Source organism: Strix aluco, chromosome 13, assembly GCF_031877795.1.
Source record: "Strix aluco isolate bStrAlu1 chromosome 13, bStrAlu1.hap1, whole genome shotgun sequence".
Classification (NCBI taxonomy): domain Eukaryota; kingdom Metazoa; phylum Chordata; class Aves; order Strigiformes; family Strigidae; genus Strix; species Strix aluco.
Window position 1 is genome coordinate 12,647,984 of NC_133943.1, and position 23,006 is coordinate 12,670,989.

The 23,006-nt window shown below is 43.5% G+C and overlaps 1 protein-coding gene across 1 annotated transcript in view; it reads left to right on the top strand.

Annotated features, from left to right (window-relative positions):
- The window catches only part of HTR4 (5-hydroxytryptamine receptor 4), a 142,107-nt gene that overhangs the window by 58,055 nt on the left and 61,046 nt on the right, over positions 1 to 23,006 (top strand). The window contains exons 3-4 of the mRNA XM_074838983.1: positions 8,402 to 8,527; positions 9,512 to 9,712. Coding sequence (XP_074695084.1) covers positions 8,402 to 8,527; positions 9,512 to 9,712 — 327 coding nt within the window. The remainder of the gene's footprint in view (positions 1 to 8,401; positions 8,528 to 9,511; positions 9,713 to 23,006) is intronic.

Sequence of the window (23,006 nt, forward strand, 5' to 3'; positions counted from 1 at the left end):
ACCTGAAAAGTATTGTTATATTTATCTGAAAATAAAAGGGAAACATTCGCCATGTGAGTAAAATTTAAAGACTTAAAAGTATATTATAAGGAACAAACCATAGTGCCAGGGTCCTACAAACTCCAGGTAGGTGTCTAAGATTGCAATTTGTGATTGCACAGGGCTTTGCACAAGAACTGTCCTGCAGTAGTTGTTAGTGGATCCAAAGTAAGTAATTGCAGCGTCTGGCCTTCCTCCATGTAAATACCATGATCTTAATCGAATGCTAATTTCATAAATTAACTTTAGTTTATGTTTTAAGTGACAGTCTAATGGTTTTTAAGGATTGTACTTATATGCATCAGCCTTGCAGCAATATCCATTCATATGTGGGTGTAAATTATGTAACAGTTGATCTGCTGCCTGGGAAAAAGCAGAGCCAGGGTTTCATCCTTCATTGTGTGAAATGTAGAGACGGACGTGGCTGTTGGACTCCTGCCTAACTGCCCTGCAAGGGGAGAGGCCCTAAGGCTTAGGCAGTGCCCAGAGACTCCCTGGGTCTGGGTTTGTTTCCTACCTCTGCACATTTCCCATATAACCATGCAAACTGCTGTCTCGCTCTCGAGGTCTCAGACCTTCATCTGTATGAAGATCATGATAAAGCTCATGAATGCATTGTTCAGGATCAGTTTTCAGCCCCAGATCCAATTTCCATCCAGAAAAGGCAAGGACTTCTGCTGGTGTAAGCTAAGGAAATTGCATGGACCAGCAGAAAATCTGTTTTTTCTGGGTTTGTTACTTAGAGCCCCTCGTGCCTTGCCTGTCAGCCCGAATCTGGGCAGCCTCAAAGCCTGAGGTGCATGCAGAGCTGGAGCCATTGCTCTGACCCCGATGTCTCCTGAGGTCCTGCAGTGTCTGGCATCTCCAGCACGCACTCGCTCCGGAATGGGAGAGCACTCCTAGCACCTACTGATTGACTGCACAGCCCCCACACAGCAATTTTTAAAACGCTTAAATAGCCCATCTTCTTTTCTTCATCTTGACAATTGATTTTAATCAGTATTATCAGCTGCTTAAAACACTTAATTCTCTGAAGCACTACAGCATTCAGCCTCTGGGAGATACTTGGGGTGGAGGTGCAGGATCACCTGTGGTGATGTTATCAGTAGTTTTGTCCAGGAGGAGATGGCCTGAAGTCTTTGTTTCATCATTCATGATCCTACTTGGGCTGCTGCTGTTTGCGTAGTGTGCTGTGTTTTCAGCCCCACACCATCAGTGGAAGCAAGTTGGTTTGCAGAACGTTTCTGAGATTCAAACCAGCATGAAAGGAGGAAACCTCATCCCTTCCCACCCACCCCACTGCCACAATTTATTTGGTTAAAAAAAAAAAAGCTCTCAAATGAACTAATGATATGACTGAGTTATTTTGATACATAGAATGCTGTTTATTTCTGGCTTGTCAATACTTTAATTAATTTCAATCTGTTTCTAAAACAGAAGTGAAGTACATAATTGATTTGAATCTGTTAGAAGTTGTCCTGCCATCTGCACAGTCTGAAGCGAAGCAGCACAGGCAGTGTAGCGTTTGAAGGCATTAAAAGAAATCACATGCTTCTGGATTAATGCTGGCTCTGATTAATATTTTTAGGTGGCAGTAGAAAAGACTATGGTAACAGCTGGAAAGCCATAGATCAGATAATATATTCCCTATTGTCACATTTCTATACTGAGACACGCGTTGTTAGGTTTACTCATAAAACAACATATCTTGTTTTTTAAGTGTTTAGCATTCAGCCTCTGATTTTATGTCTAGGAATAATCAGGGGGGAGTAGAAAGGAGGAGAGGCAAATGACAACTTATTTGTAGTTAAAGACCTACATGAAATATCGTGTCAGCTGGAGTTACAGAGGGAAAAGCCTTGGCTTGGTTGAAAACAAAGTGGACTGAGGCCACTGTTAAATCAAGAAGAAAGCTCTTTTCTAGGCCCCCACTGCTCTGAGCTTTTAATCTTCTTCAGTGAGAATTACACACGTCCCTTGTTAGGAAGTGCTCCCTACAGTCCCTGGCTTCCTCCAGGAGATGCTCCAGGTTCCCTCTGCAGGCAGAGTTACTCCTCTCCAGTTTGGAAATGGGCCATCCACCCTCCTTTTTATCAGCTGCACTCCTCTGCCCCCAAAAGCAGTGTCTTATTTATTCAACCCTCACTCTCTTTTACATCTCCCTCACTCCCGCAGGAGTGTCTGTGCTGTGCCAAAGGTGCTCTCAGCACTGAGCTGTTTATTAGTGATTTTTTCCCACTGCAGTGGCAGCGAGGTCAGGGTGTGACGGGTGTAACGAAAACCAGAGGAGCAATGTGCGTGGTCTTACCAACATGACTGATCTATGCAGTTTAATTGCTGCATAAAATATGCAAAAGCACTTGAGGTCATTTAGAAAAGTCAGGGTGTTTACAGGAAAGTAGAAATTGAGCTTGAAAAAATAATTACACTTTTTTTTCTTCACATTAATGACTATACAGAAGAACCTTTCAAATGTGTCCATACATGGGTTTTAACCATTCATTCCACATCAGTATTTCAGCTTTTTCCTTAAGAGATTTCTATATTCCTACTAACCAACAATCATTTCATCTGAATCTCATTTCCTCATAATAGCAAACCCATCAATCTCTGCTTTATTAAACAGGGAAGCATGCTTGGAAGCCAGAGCACTCAGATTTGATCAAAGATGTTATGCAAACCATTGATTTTAATTTACAGCAATATCCACTTCTTCCATTATTAACAGCTTTGAATTACTGAGACTGAATAATTAACAAATATTCCTACTTAATGATAGCTTATTCAAAAGGCAGATGTATAGAACCATAGCCCAGATATCATCCTTCCTGCACCCCTGGTGATGCATATGCCTAATGTTCCCCAGGGGAGCAATGCAACATGGCACAAGAGAAATACTCTTTGGAGAGATTTCCCAAACGCTTCCAAAACTATTATCACAGCAAATGCTCCATAGACAAGCGTGCCAGTGTGTGTTTCTGACCTGCTGGTCTCTGTTCAGAGCCCTGGGTTGCAGCCAGCCAAGTCAAATGTTGCAGATCAGGATGCCACATGGCAGGGTTGCCTGTGTGCACCGGATGGGAAATGTGGGTTTAAAACATTGCTCTGCTTCCTGACTGAAGCTGAAGCACCCCTCAGTCTTCAAGCAGGGCAACATCTGGTGAAATGTGGCTCAGTGCTGGCCTCCTTTGGCATTTCCAGAGATTGTTTTGATGAGTAAAACTCAAAAATCTGTGTGCACCAAAGAAGAGCTGAGGTGGGTAACTCTCTTCAGTGTCTGTTCACTTGCACAGCTCTTTGGAGGTGATGAGGCTGGAAGGAACAGAGGTCTCCATACCAGGCAATAAGTTTGTTCACTGAGGAAGACGTCTGGGAGCACAGAGCAGATCCAAGTCTTCACCTGCTGTTATGGTCCCTGTGCATCTTCATGAGCCCGAATGAGGGGAAAACATCTGGGATTTTTACAAAAGGAGACAGCCAATGCCTGCCTTGCAAGGGCAAATCTCCTTTCCACCCACACCCACATCCCTGCACTCTGGGTGTCATTGCTTAGCAAACCCTAGGTTAAATTCAGGGTCAATCTTATGCTCCAAAGCACCAAATTTGGGCAGTTATAACTTCAGAGTTATACTTCCTTGCAGCTGTAGGAGTTTTCTCTTCAATGCAGAAAACCCTGCTGCTAAGGAAGAGCATAGAGGTGTCTGCAGCTATTTCTGTCCTAGCTGCATGGTGAAAATCATCATTTATCTCTACCTCCAGAGCTCTTTTCTCTGGCATCCCTCAAGCTCCCTCCTCCCCTGAGTCGCGCAGAGCCACTGTGCCCATCGTGAGGGGAGCAGTGCGTGCTGAGGAGCCAGCAGCGCATCAGGACACCTGACTTGCCCCTGCTCACCTGGCTGCACGGCACGTGGATGCTGGCATGGCCGGGGAGGCAGCAGCAGAGGGTACGCCTTGACACAAGGGATGCGGTGCTCCCGAGGAGCAGGCGTGGTGTGAAGAGCCTGCCCTGGCCACAGGGCCATCCTTTCGGTGGCAATAGCAGGTGGTAGCCTTGACATTTGTCGGGGTTTCCTCTGTAGGCACAGCTGCTTTCCAGCAGGAGATGAGTGGGCAGTTCAGTTCACCCATGAATTTACTACATGTTGTATTGATTACTGTGAAATGTTTATGTCTGAGTGCAAACCCATTGCCTTTAGGATCAGAGCAGCTCATTCAAGGTACAGGTCAAATCAAAATGCTTCACTCCTCTCTACCTCCTTCTGTGGGATGAGGCCCCAGAGCATCCTGACACCAAGTTCCTTTTCCTGGGCAACCTGAGAGCCAGCATCCCTGCTATGGGGAGGGAACAGTAATCTCTCAGCAATCAGCCTCCAAACCCTGGGGCTTCCCCTGAAAAAGAGCCAGCAGGCTCGGTCGCCAGCCTCCCTCACAAGGCACGCTGCATGGTGGACCAAGAAGCCCTGTGCATGGCTGATGGCCAGCTCACCCCCTGGCAGGGCCTGGGGACGAGGGAGGTGTTTCTCCCCCTCTGTACACACTGCAGAGTGCAGATGCAAGGTGCTCAAATAACACAGTGATGAGAATTGTTTAGGAACACCAGAAGGTTGAGCAAAGCTAGATAAGACAAAATATAAATCTAACTCAGCCTGGCTCTGTATAACTAAACCATCATCATCCTCTTTACTGCTGTGCCAGTGCACATGTGCTGCCATGCTCACTCGGGAGGAAAAGGAACATCTTTTGTATGGCACTGTTTAGTGTGGTTTGACATTTTGTTTCACAGATGCAACCACGGAGTAATGTTAGCCTATTGTGAAGGCTTATTTAAACAGGTACAATTACAGCTCTGCAGTGAAGATGCCTTTGATCTCAGCATCCCCATTGTTCCTGAGGCTTTTCATCCTACCTGGTACCCAGCTAGAAGGCCTGTGGCTGAGCCGTGCCTTTGAAGTTGTTCCTTTTCCATTTCCCTTTTATTTTCATGGTGTTGTCTTCTACCGATGAACATTCTTAATGAAGGCTCTGGCATTTGGTTGTGCTCAAGATACTGATGCTTGGCAAGTGTCTGACCTTCCCCAGCTGTGCAGGAGGAGGACACGTGGTGGGCCCAGAGCCGTCTGTGCGGCTCCGGCAGAGGAGAATCGCTTTGTGCATCCCGCTGTGCATGGTGCCCACGGGGAAGGACCCGCTCCCAGCTGGTCATCCTTTTCCAAAGGACTTTGCTGCAGTGCAGGTTCATGTGTTGGCAGCTCCCAGATTCCTGCCTTCCAAAATCTCCAACGCAGGGCTTTGCTTCTGGGGAAGAGGAGGTCTTTCACATCAGATGTATGTGGAGATGGATGGGCGACAGGGAGAGTGAGTTCCAGCAGGGGGAAGGAGTGACATCCTATTTTAGGAGCAGCTGTGTGGCCAGTGACTGGTTCTGCAGGGTGGCTTGGGATTTTAGAGTTAGGATAAGGCATTAGATGCCAGTTACCTTTAGTTTTGAGAAAAGAATCTCTGTATGCAATTTGAGGTGGTCACTGGTGATTGAGGAGCACAGAAACTGATGCCATTTGCTTGATTTTGCATTTAGCATGTTACTGTGAGATCAAGGAGGAAAGCTGCCCAGAGATGGTGTTCAACATGTACTGAGAGTTCGAAGGACAGACCAGAGAGGGGAAGGCACAGGACTCCACCAAGAGCTGTTAAACACAAGCCCACTGTGACGCAGACCTTTGCGGCATGAGATAGCTTGCAAGGGAGGCACTGCTATATGCATGTAGGCATTTCGCCTCCTACAGGCCACTGTCAGAATGATGGATGAGACAGATCATTTTGATCGATAGGGATTTTATACTGTCAGGTGGGAGGAAGAATGACTGGACCAGTGTAGGCAATATACAGGCAGCAACTGCAGTATAATTTCAAGAACTGCAGACACAAAATCCACTTGTTGCAAGAGTTGTCCAAGAACTAATGACCCAAGGTGTCAGGAAGCAATGCTCCCCAATAAAAACTGGGAAAGCCAATTTAGTACAGACAGAGCCTTGTCAACATTTCCGAATGCACTGCAGGATTTGTTCAGCTTCTTGGAGCCTTAATTGCCCTCACTGAAGTCGTGTTAAGTTCAGTAGACAACTCTTCCTAATTAAGTGCAAACTCTTTCAGATGCTAAATAAAAATTCATCTTGACTTTGCCTTTCTCCTATCTTAGCATCTATAATTGGCTTGCACAGAAATAAGTGTCTTGCTGGATGCAAACCCATGGCTATGTCTGACCCCTTCAACATAACCCCAGAGATCTTCCTACATTAATCAGGAGTGGATTTACTGACATTAGCACTGAAAACCGACAGGGCAAAAGAATCAGTCATGCCTTTGCCTTTGTCTGTGGGCTGGGATCGTTCATTCCAACACAAGACAAAACCCTTCGCCCTGAGCCACCTGTATCCCCTCTCCTGATACACTAGTACCCCAGCAACCCACCTCCAGAAGGACACGTGCCCGGTAGTGCTCAGGGACTTTTTGCCTGTAAACCTTGTAAGAGAGGTGGGATACACCTAGCTGTCCACTCTATGTGACATTTATTAATCTCTTAGTTCTAACACAGGAGATTATCTGGAATTAAAAGCTACCTGCGCTCTCACAGGTGAGAAAGCACTACTTGGCATATGGCCGTACATTTATGAAGCTAGGATATTCAGTTGCCCTGGACCTCTTTCTTATAGCCATATATTTCAGCTTGATTTTGAGCCTGCATATATCTGCCTAGTGCTGTGTTTTTCTGTGAAACTAGTGTGAAGCCAGGGCATCTCCTTTCCTCTTCTTTATGTGCTCATAAGCATTAATTGAAAATCAAGGAATTCCTAAGATACTGTCCAACTTCAGCAGGCTGCCATTTGACCCACTGGTGCATCTGGCAGTGGGCAAAAACGTTATACTCAAAGTGGCATCACTTTTAGGGATAAAAATTGAGATTGTCATTAAGTGGATGTTCTGCAATGCAGGGTAAGGGTGAAGTCAGTCACTAGAAGCTTATTAAAATGGCACAGGTAGTGGAGGCAGGACCTCAGCAGTCTCTAATCTTCTTTAGCTTTGGCAAAATCAGGAGAATTCACTGAGATAAAGTGTAAAAGTCTGGAATGTATTTAGTAAATAAAAAATGACCCCAGAGAAAGTTAAACAGAATAACAGTTCAATTTTTCAATTACCTGAACAATCTCACAACATTAATCTTGGGTGCCAAATACCAGCTTCATACGCTCTGAAGAAATTTCCCTGCTGAATTAGTGTCAAGTGCTGCTCTTAATGCCAGTTTATTTCTAGCTACACTTGATGATAACATGAACAAACACCCATTCTCACCCATGTAATGTAATAGGGAAAGTTACACAAGCACGCAAAGGTTTAGGATTCATTTTGTTCTGGATACATAATTAGAAATATCTTTAAAGGAAAAACTGTGTCAAAATTTTGTAATAAAAATAATTTTATGAGGAACTGAACACTGTTTATTGCATGCTGTGTATTACCTCCCTGCTTTGCAGGCTCCAAAAAAACCCCAACAACTGTTTTTGAAACATTTAACAAGATATTTGTAGAAATGCAGATGTAAAATATGTTCAACATTGTGTTTTTGTGTTATCCTTACTTTTTCTTTTCTTTCTCTTCATTAACTGAAAGAGATTATTGATGTCAGGTTAGAGGGAAATTAGGCACTTCCTTTGCAAAAAATTTTATTTTCTTTTCCCTAATTGTGGAAAAGTTACCAAGTGAAAAGGAAAAAAAACCCATGCCAGACTGCCTCTTGTTCTGTAGCACAGAATGAAGGGAGGAGAGAACAAGGAAAAAAATTATGTAGAATATTTCAAAATGCAAGGTGTAAAATTCTCATCTGGAGGAAAACCTTGGGAAAAAATGGAAAAACTAAAGGAAATAAAACCAAAATACTTCTGCATAGAAAATAGCATTATTTATTGAGGTGAAAAGAGAATGAAAACATTTTCACCCAGAGGCTCTGAACTGGAAGGGACTTTCAGAAATCAGACAAAGTTCACTCCAGCTCTTGGAAGTGGGCTCCTCCACTGTACGTGTTGGCTTACCCACCACTGGGCAACCTGGGCAGCCACGGGTGTTGCAGTTATCCTCTGCCTGTAGCCTTTCTGCTGATGAACACAAACCTCACAACTTTCCCCATAAATATGAAATGTTCTTTGTTAATGGTCTTGGTGGGAAGCAGCCTGTGGAAGGCATGGGGATGCTGCTCTCACATTCGCCGAAACGGGTGCCCGTGACTGGCACATCAGTGCTGCCCAGGCGATCCCCTCCCAGTGCCGCTGCAGCTTCTTTTATTTTCTCTTTTTTTCTGTGTGCTCCCCAGTTCGAGTGAGGGCTTCGGCGTAGCGGAGAAGATCGTGCTGCTCACCTTCATCTCCGCCGTTATACTGATGGCCATCCTGGGGAACCTGCTGGTGATGGTGGCCGTGTGCCGGGACAGGCAGCTCAGGTGAGCCCACCCAGCCAGCCACCGCCTGCCCTTCCCTGGGGAGGCACAGGGGAAAATTCCTGCCTAAAAAGCCCCATGCCCACAGCTGAGGCATGAACTGCTGCAATGAAGCGTGTCTCTGTCCGTGCGTTGCACCACGGTGATGTCAGACTCCCACACTGGCCTCAGTGCATCCCCACTTGGATTTATACCATGGCGGTGGGATCATTTTAGTATCCATCCTCTACATTTTTATCACTCTCAGTGTAAAAGAACAGATAAATCAGTGAAAAACAGAGCTAAGCAGAAGCTTCTTGGAGAAGCAGGTTGGCCTCTACCCCTCTTCCATTTCAAATTTCCTAACAAGTCTATCAGAAAACCACGCAGGTCAAGGTCCTGTTGCAGTTGTGCTGCACTGCCGCAGCTTGGCAAATGCAGCCGGTGATTTTGGGGTTCACAGGCAAATCTCCTGTCTTGAGGCTTGCTGCTATCCCTGGGAGTTGTCAGACTAGCCTCAGGAGCAGAGTGAGATATTCAACAGCCTCTATTCATATTCTGCGTGGGATTTTTAATGGATTTAATTCTATTTTATTGTTATGATTTAAAAAGTACTCTTCAAGTTAAAATTACAGCTTCAGTCTAGATTCTTCTCAGTGCTTTCTGGAAGGATATTCTCAATTTACAAGTTAAAATAAAATCCCCCTCCTCCACCCCAAACTCTCCAATGCAGGATGTAAGGCTGAGCCACATGCAGAGGCCTGTGAGCATCTATTTACCTCTTCTGTGTGAGAAGAAAGATGCTTTTATGCAGGGATCACAGTGGATATTTAGCTGTAGAGACCAGGAACAAGCTAAGGGTGAGCATATAAAGTGAGGAGTACGTTAGAGAGGACCTTTTAGTGTGATGGAGCAAATTAGATCCAAACGCAAGCTGAAATCTCTGTCCTCATATAGAGGATGCTGCACTGAAACTGTTCTGCCCTAATTTTGTGATCTGTCTTGCAGGAAAATCAAGACCAATTATTTCATTGTTTCCCTTGCCTTTGCGGACCTGCTGGTGTCGGTGCTGGTGATGCCATTTGGAGCCATTGAGTTGGTTCAGGACAACTGGATTTATGGAGAGATGTTCTGCCTGGTCCGAACGTCCCTTGATGTCCTGCTCACCACAGCGTCAATCCTGCACCTGTGCTGTATCTCTCTGGACAGGTATGAACACACGAGCATAGAGAATAGTTACAGTTGCTTTGAGTTTCTTCAGTGTTGTTGCTTGTCAGCAGTAGCCAAAGGGCAAATATGGACCTGCTGGGAACTGTAGAGCAATAAATCTCTCTCCGTGGCTGATTTTGGAAAGAGTTCTCTGAATCGTCATCAGTGTAGAAAAACTTGAAAGGAATGAGATTTATATCGAGAGAGGTTCTCAGCTGCTTTGCAGCACAGCTCTGTTTGCATTACTGATTAGACGTGGCACAGTTTCTTCCTTAAAGACAAGACACCTCAAAGATGAATCCAAAGGAAAGAGCTGCAGCTGTTGCAGGCAGAGGTGCATCGTGCACAGGATGCTTTAGCAGAGACTCCGTCACAGTGTCAGGTATTGCTCCCTGCCAAGGGCTGCAGGGCAGGCTTGGCTGGTGAAGGGCTTGATGTGTTGTGCTGAGCCCTGTCTTCCCAGGGACTGAAACACTAAATTATCTGCCTTCCTCTCTCTTGTCAAAAAAATATTTGACATTATCTTTCAAGTGTTAACAGAATTGCTCTTCGTGCTGTTAGCAGCCATACAGGCAGATGAACACCAATATTACTAAATGACACATTTTGGCATATGTTACTAGATTATATGGAGAAAGAGCAAAAAGAGCAAACCATATATTATGGGCTGTTTTTCTAAGGCATACATTTGCCCATCTCCACTAGTGACTGCTAACAAGGAGGCAAATAAAGCTGGTGAAAAGGGTGCATAGGCTTTGTGAGAGGTCCCGGAAACTTTCTTTTCTTTCAAACTTTTCTTACAAAATTAAAATGAAGCCAAAATCCTAAATAATTTATGGCAAACAGTTCTGTTTTACTGCAGTTTTTCTGGGTAGGTGGCAGAACTTTCCATACAGAATAGCAAGAATTTTTCACAGGAGAGATACTTAGAAGAAAACATTTTGACCAGCTATTCTAATAAGCAATATTTAGAGCTTTCATTTGAGTCCTGCGCAGAGATTTCAATACTCTTATAAGTATTATTACTTAGTATTACTAATCTGGCCAGAATAACCCTAATCATTCTCATCATCATGACAATTGATATTTAAATAGCATCATTCATCCAAAGACTCTGTACCCAGGCCAGACTTCAAAAGATAATTGATTAACTTCTCCATTGACAGGCAGGACTCCTTTTTTGTGGAAAGGGGGCCACTGAAACGTGCACTATTGTTTCCAGAGAGAAGCTGACATGTAACAGCTACAGTGCATTTCCTTATCTGGAAGTTTAGATGGCTGGAACACAAATAGGAAGCTCATTATCTTAAAAACATTGACAAATTGCCACTTTGAGCCAGTTACCAGTAAAGGAGATGTTATGCACTGCGCTTTGGATATGGCCTTGTTATATAAAATGTTGGAGTTTGATTCTTCAGGCTCATAATTAGATGTAGGGGGTCATGTAGAGAAGAGGACAGGAAGGGAAAATATTGTTTTTCCCCCACCCCTTTACCCCCTGCTCTCTGACACTCGCAGGGGATGGGGAACGCCCATGTGGGGGGCCCAGAAGGGAAACTGTCCCCTTTCTCCTGCCTGTGCTGCCCTTTGCTATGTCATGAGCTCTTGCTCCTGCTGTCTGTCCCCATTGGTCCCCATGCTCCTGGGACAGCCTCGCCTGGGGGTGGCGAAGGGGTTGGGGGCAGCCTTGGGTCTATGGCTATCAAAATGCATTGTTAATTTTTTAGGGATACAGAACAGAGATCACAGGTTTGTACAGAAAGATTTTCTTTGTGTAAACAGACCTGAGGCAGAGTTCACAAACACCCTGCTCAGCAGAAGGAACTGGAAATGGAAAAATAAGCAAACAAACAAAACCCCCCTAAACCAAGATGGATTAGATTATTCTGTACTAAACGATACATTTGGAGCAGAGTGTGAACACCTGGAGAGGACTACAACTCTGCTTTTTCTTCTATGCTCTTTTTTTCTATGGCCCAGAGTCTTGAATTTTCTCTGCCAGATGTAGAGCTGCCGTAGCAAAGGGTGAGCGTCTCTGCCTACAGTAATGCACAGATGGTTCCCCTTGTTGTGGACAGAGGGAAATAGGGATCTGAGCCGGGGGACCCCCACTCCATCCCAAGCCAATGCTTTAATCACTAGAATACTACACAGAAGAGGAGAATAGCTGTCTTGAAAGAAAGCAGAAACTGTAGCCATGTTTTGGAGGAGACTAATTCTCAAAACTTGTTCCCTTTGTGTTCTGAGAAAGTTTGGGGAAGGTGCAGCACACCCTGCACTGGGGTCTGAGGGTGACAGACCCTGCGCTTGAATGAGTCCTGTATCAGCATCACTCCGTTTAAGTGGCTCGGCCTTCTGTGATAAAAGTATCCCACTTTTAAAGATTTCTGCTTACTGAGTGTGTATTTGAACCTGTTGCTTGTCCAGAAACATTCTTCCTATTTCTTCAGGATTAGAAAGATTCTTAAAGTAGGAGGAAAAATACACACACACATTGGCTAAAAACACCCAACATCCACCAATCTTGGTGCCAAACTTATAAAAAAAAAGTGTTTATGGCTCTGAATTGGAAGGAGGTTGAGATCATGTTAAGTGTCACAGCAAAAATTTTTTTTTCAGAAAATGCCTGTAAACTTCTTCCTCATGAATGCACTGACAGAAAGAAATCCCCCCATATTCGCCATCCCCACAGTTTTGGCCATGTTAGACTAAACAGCATCAGATTGCTTGACAAGAAGCAGAGGATTAATTCATTACTGAGTGATGGGTGTGCTGAAGACCTCTGAGAGTTCAGGGGTGAGGGAGCAGAGCTGCACTGTCTGGGATACAGAAACACAGCAGCAATTTTTGACACCCAACAAACCTGAAATTGCCAGATGTCAGGGAATTATTTCAGGACACACAAATGCTCTTTCTCTTTCGCATGTGATTACCATACATGTGCCGTTCTTTGCTCTCAAGCAGAGAAAGGGGAAGAGAAAAGGTTCTCCAAGCTGGTGGCTGGATGCAGCCTGACATGGATAATTATCGCAGCCTTTATCGTTTGCTTGATGCTTTCATGCTGAAGAATGGTGCCTCTGCAGACTAGCTGCAGAGCTGTTCTAAATTTTACATAATTCTCCGGAACTGTGTTTTTGCTTCTCTTATCAAAATGGCTTTATTGAGTGCTTGTTAGAGCAATGACCACCACACACAGCACAGTTAGCAGAGCACTAACAGCAACATCACTGAGAAGGCTGCTCCTCTCCAAAGGCACTTGAATTTGCCATAGAAACTTTTCTCTGTCATCTAATCTCTGCAGGGCTTACATAGCTCTCCTAGCCATTCAGTCTTGCTGTAGAAGTCAATCTTGGATGCTATTTTGACTCCATGGGTAATCATTTGGAGGTTTGCCACTGACATGAAAAAAGCCAGAATTTAATCTTAGATGTTTTAAAAGGTGTATTTCTTCTCCCAGTACAAGAAGGCACAATTATGTCTGTGTGTGCTGACAGTGAGTGTCAGCTGAAAGAGAAAGCCTGGGATCTCTCTGTCTCATGTGAAGACGAGAATCCCAAGTCAGATGCGTGGCTTTCATCACTTTCTGTTTGATCAGACACCTCAGTATGAATCTGATGGAGTCCCAAGACTACAGGCTTCTGGGTTGTCCCAGGACCAAACATCAAGTTCAGACTACCCACCATGGTGCTTGAGACAGACCGAGATGCCTCCTGTAGCACCTGACTAGCTCTGGACTAACTCTTCTGAACTGCTATAAATGAAAATATTATGGAGGTGGGTCTGTCCGTAGTCATCTTCCTCTCTTAAAGCTGCATTTCTTCCTCTGACTGATTGGCTGACCAATTAACATGAGTTTCAAAATACAACTTGGTAGGACACCAGTAGGGTACTGTAGCCATCACTGAATATGCACCTGGACATCGTCCTTGAGTGCAGAAACTGCCCTAACCTGACCGGGAATTTCTGTGCTAATTCATGAACTCTTTCCTGTCCCAAACATTCTATTAAAAAGACTTTCTTTCTTCCTGAATTTCCACCGCACATGTTATTTTACATTTCTGCAGTGCTTGCTCACTGGCATGGTCTGGCAGCCTGATTAGGTAAATCAGAAAACATGTCATATAAAAGAATTGCTTTCCACCACACAAGCAGCAGACCTGATGCCTGCAGATCCAAAACATGATACCTCTTACCTGTCAACACTGTCCGGTCTAAACATTAACAAAGACCAAGGACATTATTTTTTTTCCTGTTGGGCCTGGGCCTGTTTAATAAACCATTTTCTGACTGAAATGAAACATGAGGTCCCTCCCTCCATCTCTCAGAGGAGGCATTTGGGTGGAAGAAGTCAGGGAGAACATAGACATTTAGACATTTTGATTTTGGTCTTTACCACTTCCTAAGGATGTGCCAAGGTGTCTTCCTTGCTACACGGATAGGGATATTACACTTGTGCTATGTCATGCTGTGGGTCACCTGGAGCCAGTGACAATCCCACTTCACTCCTGTGTCCTTTTTGCAGAGATTAATTTACTCTTGCTGCCATGAATTTGGCTGCTGTTCCAAACCTCCTCAGCAAGCAGGACAACAGGGATTTTCAACACAGCTTGGGTGGAGTGGCAGATACAAAATAACAGATCCATTTTCCATACTGAAAGAAGGCTCAATCCCACCTTTTAAATGTGCATTCTCTTCTTCCCAGTCTGCCAGCCCCTTGCTGTGACTGTCCTGGGAACATCACTTCCAGGTGTGTTTTGGTCTGTGGCCATCCTGAGAAGGGCAAGGAGAAAATTTTCACCTCAATTCATGTCAGTGCTAGAGATGAAAAGTGAAAATACCCACACTTCAGTCACATTTGAATACATATGAGTACAAAAATTTTCTAAATTCCACGTATTTATTGAGCACTTTGCCAATTTTAAAAATCCTTTTCCTTTTGCAGACTGAACTTAAAAAGTTGTGCTGTTTCTGGTGCATATTAGTTAAAATGTAGGTACCTGACAGCGCAGTCTAATAGTGATTAATGACTTGACAGAGTAACCATCCTCTAACCCAAAAGAGCAGTGTACCCAACACGTGCTGTTCACAGCTAGGATTTAACAGGCTAGCAAAGTCTCCTCATTTCCAACTGCTGCACCAAATTTTCCTTTTGGGACTTGGACTACAGGCTTTCAAAACATATCTCTCCCTTGTCCTCTGCAAACATTAGTTGAGATTTGAAGAGGCCTCCAGACAGTTTAATTTTTGCAGTATTCTGCAGTCATCTCCAAGCAACTTTCAGGTCAGCTCCAAGTGCTCACTCTGATGTGAGTAAGAGCAACATGTCTTCCTTTCCTCTCTTACCTGCCAAGACTCAGACCTGGGCTTTAAAGGCTGCTGGCAGAAACTTGAATTTCTGTGACAATTTTTGGTTGTTTTGGGGTTGGTTTTTTCCACAGTGAGAAATTACTCGCAAGCAGTGTTAAGAGGACAGATTGAATGAGGAGATAGTGGTGGATGGCCCTGAGAAGATCAGAACAGGTAGATAAATGCCTGGGTTTCCGTGACTCAGCCCATCGTCGTCCTGTTCTCCATCACCACTGCTTCACCCCTCCTGGCATCTGGGTTGGAGGAACTCTGACAGCACTGCTTCCTTCACAGTGTTTTATGTAATTTTTTCTAGTTGTTGCCCTTGTGTTCATCCAGACTTTATGAAAGTATGCTTCTTCTAGCTGGTGTTTTTCCTGTGATTCATATATTTCATACCTTCTGTTTTATTTCAGGGCGTACAACTGGGTTTTTTTAGGAAAATTGGGTGGTTAATCTAATCCTTAGGACTCAGTTTGGAAAGTCATTCTCTTCAACATTTTCAGAAAGTGTTGCTTGAAAAGACTTTTATCTGATAATATCTTGTACCTATTTCCATTACTGCCTCTGAAAAAGAAAAAAAAAAAAACATTCAGGCTTTAATTCTCAAAGGCGTTTGAGAAAATCTGGAGAAATCACCACAGAATAAACTGATTTTACCAGTCAGACACAGGGAGTTAAGTCTCATAAGTATGAGACACACTCAGTCTCATCTGAAAAAGTGTTTTTCTGAGGTGTGAGAGGTATCTCAGGGCTCACTGAATCCAAATTTTGCTGTCACTGGGTTATGCTTTTCATCATCTCTTTGGTATTCTAATATAAAAGAAAGATTTAGCCTTGAATTATTTATTTATTGCATGTTTTATGCATACTTACCCATTCTTTGTGCCTATGCAATAAAAATAATTGCACTGCATATAAATAGACCAAGAAGCTATGATAAAGTCTCCAAATACATTTAACCTGTCAGGAAAGGCAATTTTCTTCTCCAATATTTGCAGTACAATTTGCCATACAATTACTTCTCAAAGTCTGGGGGGGGGGGATAGAGAAACAAACAGGTCCTAAATGTCTGTATTCTTGGGCTTAGATGCACATCTGGCAGCTCTGCTCTTCATACAACCAAAGCATCCTGCACCCTTCTGCTTGCCCCAGCTCTCCTGGCTGTGTCCCAGCCTGTGAAGCTTTCCTCCAAGTCTAAGTCTGTGCTGGGCACTAGGTACACTGTTTGCCTGGCATGTTTGAAACATTTGCAGGTTTGCTATGTAACACACAATCAAACAGACCTAACTGTGTGCTTGTATATTCAACGCTAATCTTACTGGAATTCAAACATACCACATAATCTCTGCTAAATAAAGGCTAAAGCAAAGCAGATGTATCCAAAGAGTGTTGGAGCACCAGGGTGACAGATGCTCGTTGTGCCATTTACAAACATTAATTAACATTAATGTACTGTTCAGACATTAAACGAGCACAGTCCCTTGAGAGAGATGATGTTTTAGAGATTCCCAACCTCCGGTGCTCTGCGGGGCAGTCTGTCTGGAGAAGCAGCCCTCTCCCTGCACGGGTGGGAGAGCATGTGCAAGGGGCACAGGAGGAGCGAGGTTTGGGTGGGCGCTGGCTCTGCCCGCCCTGTCTGCTGCCTCCTGTTCCCACCCTGCATCGCATCACTCTTCGTGCTCGTCCCTTTTGCGCAGTGTTACAGCCAACACAGCTGGGGTACGGGTGAGAGCGACTGATTCGCCAAAGGATGCCTGGGCCACGGTGGGACTCGGGGTTTGGGAGCATGATGGCTTTCTCAAGGACGGGAAGAAAGCAGCTGTGCCCAGTGGTGCTCTGCAAAACATCTGCTGGCTGCCCAGGGGCGGGGGGATGTTGTTAGCAGGGAGACTTACTAGGTTTTAAATAGCTATCAGTAAGTAATGATTAGGCAGTCGGCAATCTGATTATATGACACAAATTCCAGCTATAGTTTTGAACCAGGCCATAAATCCCCCATGCCCTTTTCAGCTGGAGAAGCATCTGGTCTCATACAGCTCCCAGGTGCTTAGGTGGAGGAACAGAGAGGCATCAGAGGAAGGGGCTGAGCAAGGGCAAAGGGAGACCGTCCACAGGGGCTGCGAGACACAACACGTAACTGTGGGGTTAGCACTGACAGGGATAACTCCCTGTCAGTGCTCAGCTCGGCAAGAAAACTAACACGGGATTTGCAGAATTCAGGTCTGAGAGCATTAAGGAAAAATAATGGAGCAGATGGCCATGGCACAGCCTGAGGGATGCACTGTCCTTTATTAATCTTTACAAACCCTCTAGAAATATGGTAATTTATTTACCACTGTTGCTGCCAATAACCCTCCACACACACCGACCCACACAGGGATCGTGAAGGAGTCCTCTATCTCCATTTGGCAACATACGTTTGTTTGTATTACTAGCTAAATTTATCCAGTTCCAATTAACTGTTCTCTTTAGCATTTTCCTCAGTGTAATTATCTCAACACCAGCAGGCCATTGCTTTTCTAATAAGAATTTAATTTTGTTAGATATAATCATTTTAGGACATTTCTTTTTTCTGGACCAGCGATGCATAACTTTGTTTTATTTGGCACAGTCAGAAACCATAACTTACTTGCTCAGTGGGAAAAAGGAAAAGAGAAAGAGCTGTTCTCACATAAAAAAAAAAAAAAAAAAAGTAAAAATCTGGTTATACAGGGGCCAGAATCTGGTTTTACAGAAAAATCAGCAAAGCCAGTAGTGCTGTTTTAATTTCACACAGGCACAAATAAATTGAGATCCCAGCTCCTAAGGCTTCATCACTTAGTCGGGGTTCAACTGAAGACTCTGGACCAGTCTGGATTCACTGAGGGAGAGGAGGAGTGAGCAAAACCACGCTCAGATTTGGGCTTTGTGAAGTGTGCCAGAGTAGAACTCCAAAAAGACAAAGAAGGGGATTTTCCAAACTAGGCAAATCCTTATATATAATTGGTGTCCTGCGAGGACAAGTAGCATCTCTCTTATCACTCACAAGCGTTTTCTGTCAGGTCAGTGTTTTCAGCATCTGTGCTGGCTGCCTGGGGAGGCAGCCCCCCGAGCCCCTCTGCTGGGCTCAGCCTCCTCCTGGATGTCGGGTTAGGAGCAGAGTCCCCTGCAGTGGCAGTTAGTGCAGTCTGGCTTTCTCCTGTTGTGTTTCTGTGGCCTCTCTTTCCTTAGAAACTGACAAACAAGTCATTCCCACTTTGGTGTTTAAGGCATGGTTCAGCAGACTCATACAGGCACAGAGCCTGTATGGGCATGGTTGTTGCACCCTAACTTTGGGAGAGAGCTAATAGCAGTTTTCCCACCCTCTTCTTTTTTCTAGATTATTTAAGGGGTGGTAAAAAATTACTCAATATGAGTATTCAGTACATTTTCCTTGGCTCATTTTGGCCCCAGTGATGATAAAACATATGGTATGTATATGATTTTATACATGCACATGACACCAAATGGTTTTAAATGTGGGCCACCCACAGAACCAGTCTGTTTAGTAAAGGTGGGTGTGTATTTGTCTGTCTGCGATATCTAAGGAGCTTCTTGCAGGGTAGTGTCTGCATACCCGTAGCTCAAACAAAATTGTATTGCAAACCAGTGAGATACTTTAATTTTTCTCCAAGGGCAAGAAATTATCTAATGGAGCTAAGTAATTATATTTCTGTAATGCCCAGGCAGCAAGGAAAGAGCACCGGTGTGGTTAGAGCATCACTGATCTGAGGCAGGAGCTGAGGACTCCAGGACTGCTCTCTGGAGATGTGCCCAGGGCAGCTTTTCCACTGCCATGGTCTTGAGGAGGCACTTGGATGTCCAGGCTGATGGGTGGCCAAATGTGCTGGCTGCTGTATCACTGCTTGCTTCTCTTTAACCACAGAAACTGGTGGATGTTAATGTTGTTGGCCCAGCTGGTTATCTAGATTCTTGGACCTTTGATTTCAGTCTTGACCACAGATCCCGTTCACAAGTGGAGTCTCATTGTGTTGGTGCTTGATGAGTATGCAGACAGTCACTACCACAAATAGCTGTCCTTGCCACGGACCACAGCTAAATTATGCTGCTGTCAGATCTAGATCACCCGTGTGTTGAAATGCAAAGCTAATTTTCAGTCTGACTCTTTCTTGTCTACAAGCACCTAGAAGGTATAAACTTGTAATAACTGCAGGTGTCATCACTTAAAAGTTGAAGTGCTTTTCAAGAATATTTTTTTTCTATTTGTTTCCTGGAGGAAAGGCAGGATATGATACAGGGCATGTGCATACGTGTGTGTGCATGTATGCATAGGATTTTTCATACAGGCAAAATGACAACAAACACCCATGATTTACACCGCTTATATTTCCACAAAAGCCTTGGGCCAACACAGCAGTTTCAACATTCAGTTGTACAAGACAAGAATATAACTGAGGTTCATTTTCTGTCTGTTTTCTCTTTGGCTTCACAGCTTCCCTCTTATCTGCCATCTCCTGTCTTCACATATGCACAAGTTTAACATTAGGCAAGCTGTCCATGATCCTACTGCTGAGGATTGTGATATTATGTCTTCTCTACCCAAAGTGCTGAAGGCTGTTTGGTACAAATGTGTTGCTGATGTACAGTTCATCAAGCATTTATATCTGCTTTCTGGTTTTATGTGTAGCACTGGCTGTAAGGATGAGCTCGCCGGCAGGCAAAGCGCCAGTCCTGTTGGGAAAGGATAAAACATTTTGCTCTTACAGCAAACTTACAGACACTGTGTATGTGAGTGACTGTGGCAGCTCCTGCTGGTGATGCCTGTAGGAGTATGGAGAAGATTGCCCCACAGACTGGGGCACTGAGTCACTGAACCTTGGGCATTTTTTATATCTTTTGTGAATGTAATAGAGGTGCATCTGCATCCTCTTGAAGATCCTGGGAGAGTGTTTGTAACACTCTGCTTTTGGGAATTGATCCACTTGGCACTAACTGGAACATCATCCACATCATTGGAACTTCCACTGGAAGACCAGGGAGCATCACATTCATGTTCCTTGAGACAGAGTCCGGCCACTGCACTGTTTCACAGAGCCACCAAGTTATGTTGGGCAGGTCAAAAGTCCTCAGTAGCCAGACATATCTGCAGTGTCCTTAAGAGCCATAAGTAAGGCCATAGGAGTTACAGATTTCTTGTTTTGAGCCATCTGTAAAATGTTAGCACTTGATTCATTCATGTGGCTAATGTCTGATACGGGAAAGGAGAAATATTATAATAACCTTTGCTTTATGGAGCTACTTGCAAGATCTACAGCTCCAGGAAGGGATTCTTGTATTTCCCCTTCAGCGAAGAATGTCATAACAGAGGTGGAGGAGAGGATGAGTTTCGCATCATCTGCTCTGCTGTAGGTAACAGGCAAGTGAACATTTTCAAGGAACTATGGAAACATGGGTCTTGAATGATAATAGTAAGAATTAATATTTAATTAAACTTGGACATTGTATTAATCATGTGTTCATATTACATTTTATATTCATCCATCACACTGTCGTACCAGTACATAATAGATATTCTTTATGAGCACAGGAAAACAGCTTTAGCTTGAAAAGAAGCAGAAATGTAGAATAAGAAAATGTCTTTATTTCAGCTTTTGACTAAAACTATTGATAATCTTAGAGATATAATTACTTTTCTCTCAGTGAATAAATAGCTGCTTAAATGCCCAAACGATCACATACATCAATTCACCAGCTACTGCAAAAATTGGTGCGACTTCAATGACTTCCGTTAGCATACCCAGATTTCTATTATCTGATTCTTGGGACCGTTGAATGGAAATCCTGCTGAGCTATGGAAAAGTGGACGGTGTGCTTCTCTGCCTCCCTCGCCATCAGCGAAATTGTCACCCACACTCCGATTGTGGAACCTTGTTACCGATAACGGTGTAGGTCAGGAGGAACCCAGCTTGAATTTCTGAACACAAGGGAAGTCATGGTAGCAGCAGTTAGCAAAAAAAAAAAAAAAAAAAAATCTTTTGACATGTAAGTGGAGGAAAATTGCTGCTGAATCACTGGGAGGGAAGAAATATGAGATCTTAAGATGTCATTTTTACAGGCATAATTTTAACTCTAATGGCCTTTAATAGCATGTACAAGTCAGTGTAATGCTGTCAGCTGCAGCAGAGATAGAAGTACAGAAATGTAATAACTCAAACTGCTTAGAAGAATTGTTTTCCTGCTGTAGTTAATTAGTAATATATCATGGTTTTCCTTTTCTGTTTGCTTATTCAACTTGTGAAATGGTAGCTGATGTCTTGGCTGTTCTTTCCCATTTATTTATTGAATTTCTTCTTTTGCCCTTTCTGCAAAATCTCTGATTACTTGCAGTAACTTGCCATCAGGCATGTCACAGGAATCCTTTGATGTCCAGCACTGGGTAGCACTTTCCAGTAGGTGTCTCTCAGATAGTAAACAATAAAATATGCCAGATATATCTCCTTTGTGTTTAAGAGTCAGAAGAGCAGTTGCACATAATGCCAAGAGGAGCACCGTATGTCCTAATAAGCAGCCAAAAACATTACTGAAAATACCTGTTTGAATTCAAAGGTCAGTTTATTTCCTGGGGGAAGGAAATCTGGAGAGCAGGGGGAAATCCAAATGCAATAAGCTCTAGCAGCACAGAACAAAGTTGTGCAAACACATTGTGGCTGTCATGAGGAAGGTAGTTATCCCAGGAACAAAAGAAATATTTATTCTATCCTCTGAAATCATTAAGATATTGAAATCTGACTATGATGGTCCTCATTGTCTGATAGACTCAGAAAAATGTAGGTTGGAAAGGACCTGTGGAGGTCTCTGATCCAGCCCTCTTTTCAAAACAGGACCAAACTCAAACTTAAATCTATTGTTCTCTAATTAGGTCATTCAGGGCCTTACCCAGTTGAGTTTTGTGTATGTTTGAGGCTGGATACCCTCACTTGTTCAACTCATGATCCAGTGAAGGCAAGCTCCAAAGCTAAGTAAATCCTGTTCCTGTAGATTATTCAGCTTCTTCTCCCTCATGGAAGGGACGTGAGGGCCGTGTTAGTGGGGACGGGAATCAGACCCACTGACTGCTGTGGCTGTTAGCATGAGCTCCATGAGAGGAACATTTCACCCAATGCTCTAAAAGAACAGTTACTGTCAAACATACTATTTCTTTGAAAGTGAAACTTTTCAGAGGAACAGGCTGATTTTCATGCATACATGAAACCAGAAGAGAATGTAGAAATGATCAAATTGAAACAGTTGAACGCTTGTTTCAACATTTTTCCCTGGTGACATTTTGAATCTTGTTTCAAAGAGACTTTTAAAAAATGTTTTCTTTTGACACTTTGATATTATTTCAACCCTTTGTGTGGAATATATCATCTGATGTTATCAAAATAAAGAAATTCAGTTGACTCCACATGACTCCACATAAAGCAATTCAGTTGACTCCGTATGACTACAGAAGTCTTAAAAAAATTTGGAAATTCTTGGATTTTTGTGCCTGTTTAGCACAAGCCTTTTGTTTCCCACTCAAATGATGAAATAAATTGCATACCTCAAGGATATCTCTCTACTATATACACATAAACTGTGTGTATTCACATATGCCTTATTTTAATGTGCTGCTGGCACTTAGAAATTCTCACGGTCATCTCCTCAGGTTAGTGGTCCAGCTTTAGTGTGTGTTTACTAATTTAATGTCTCTAATTCATGATTCTGCTGACCTCATAAAATTAACTTTTATAGTCATTCAACAGTGAGGCTCTCTATGTACATATTATACCTTGATGTTGAGGCTTGACTCAAAGAAACCGCTGACAGAGATCATTCATTCCCTTTATAAATAGTTATTGGAACTGTGGCCACTTCTTCAATGCAGTGCTCATATCCTGTGGGGCACCATATTGCGTAATTTCTGTGCTTACCAAATCTGGAA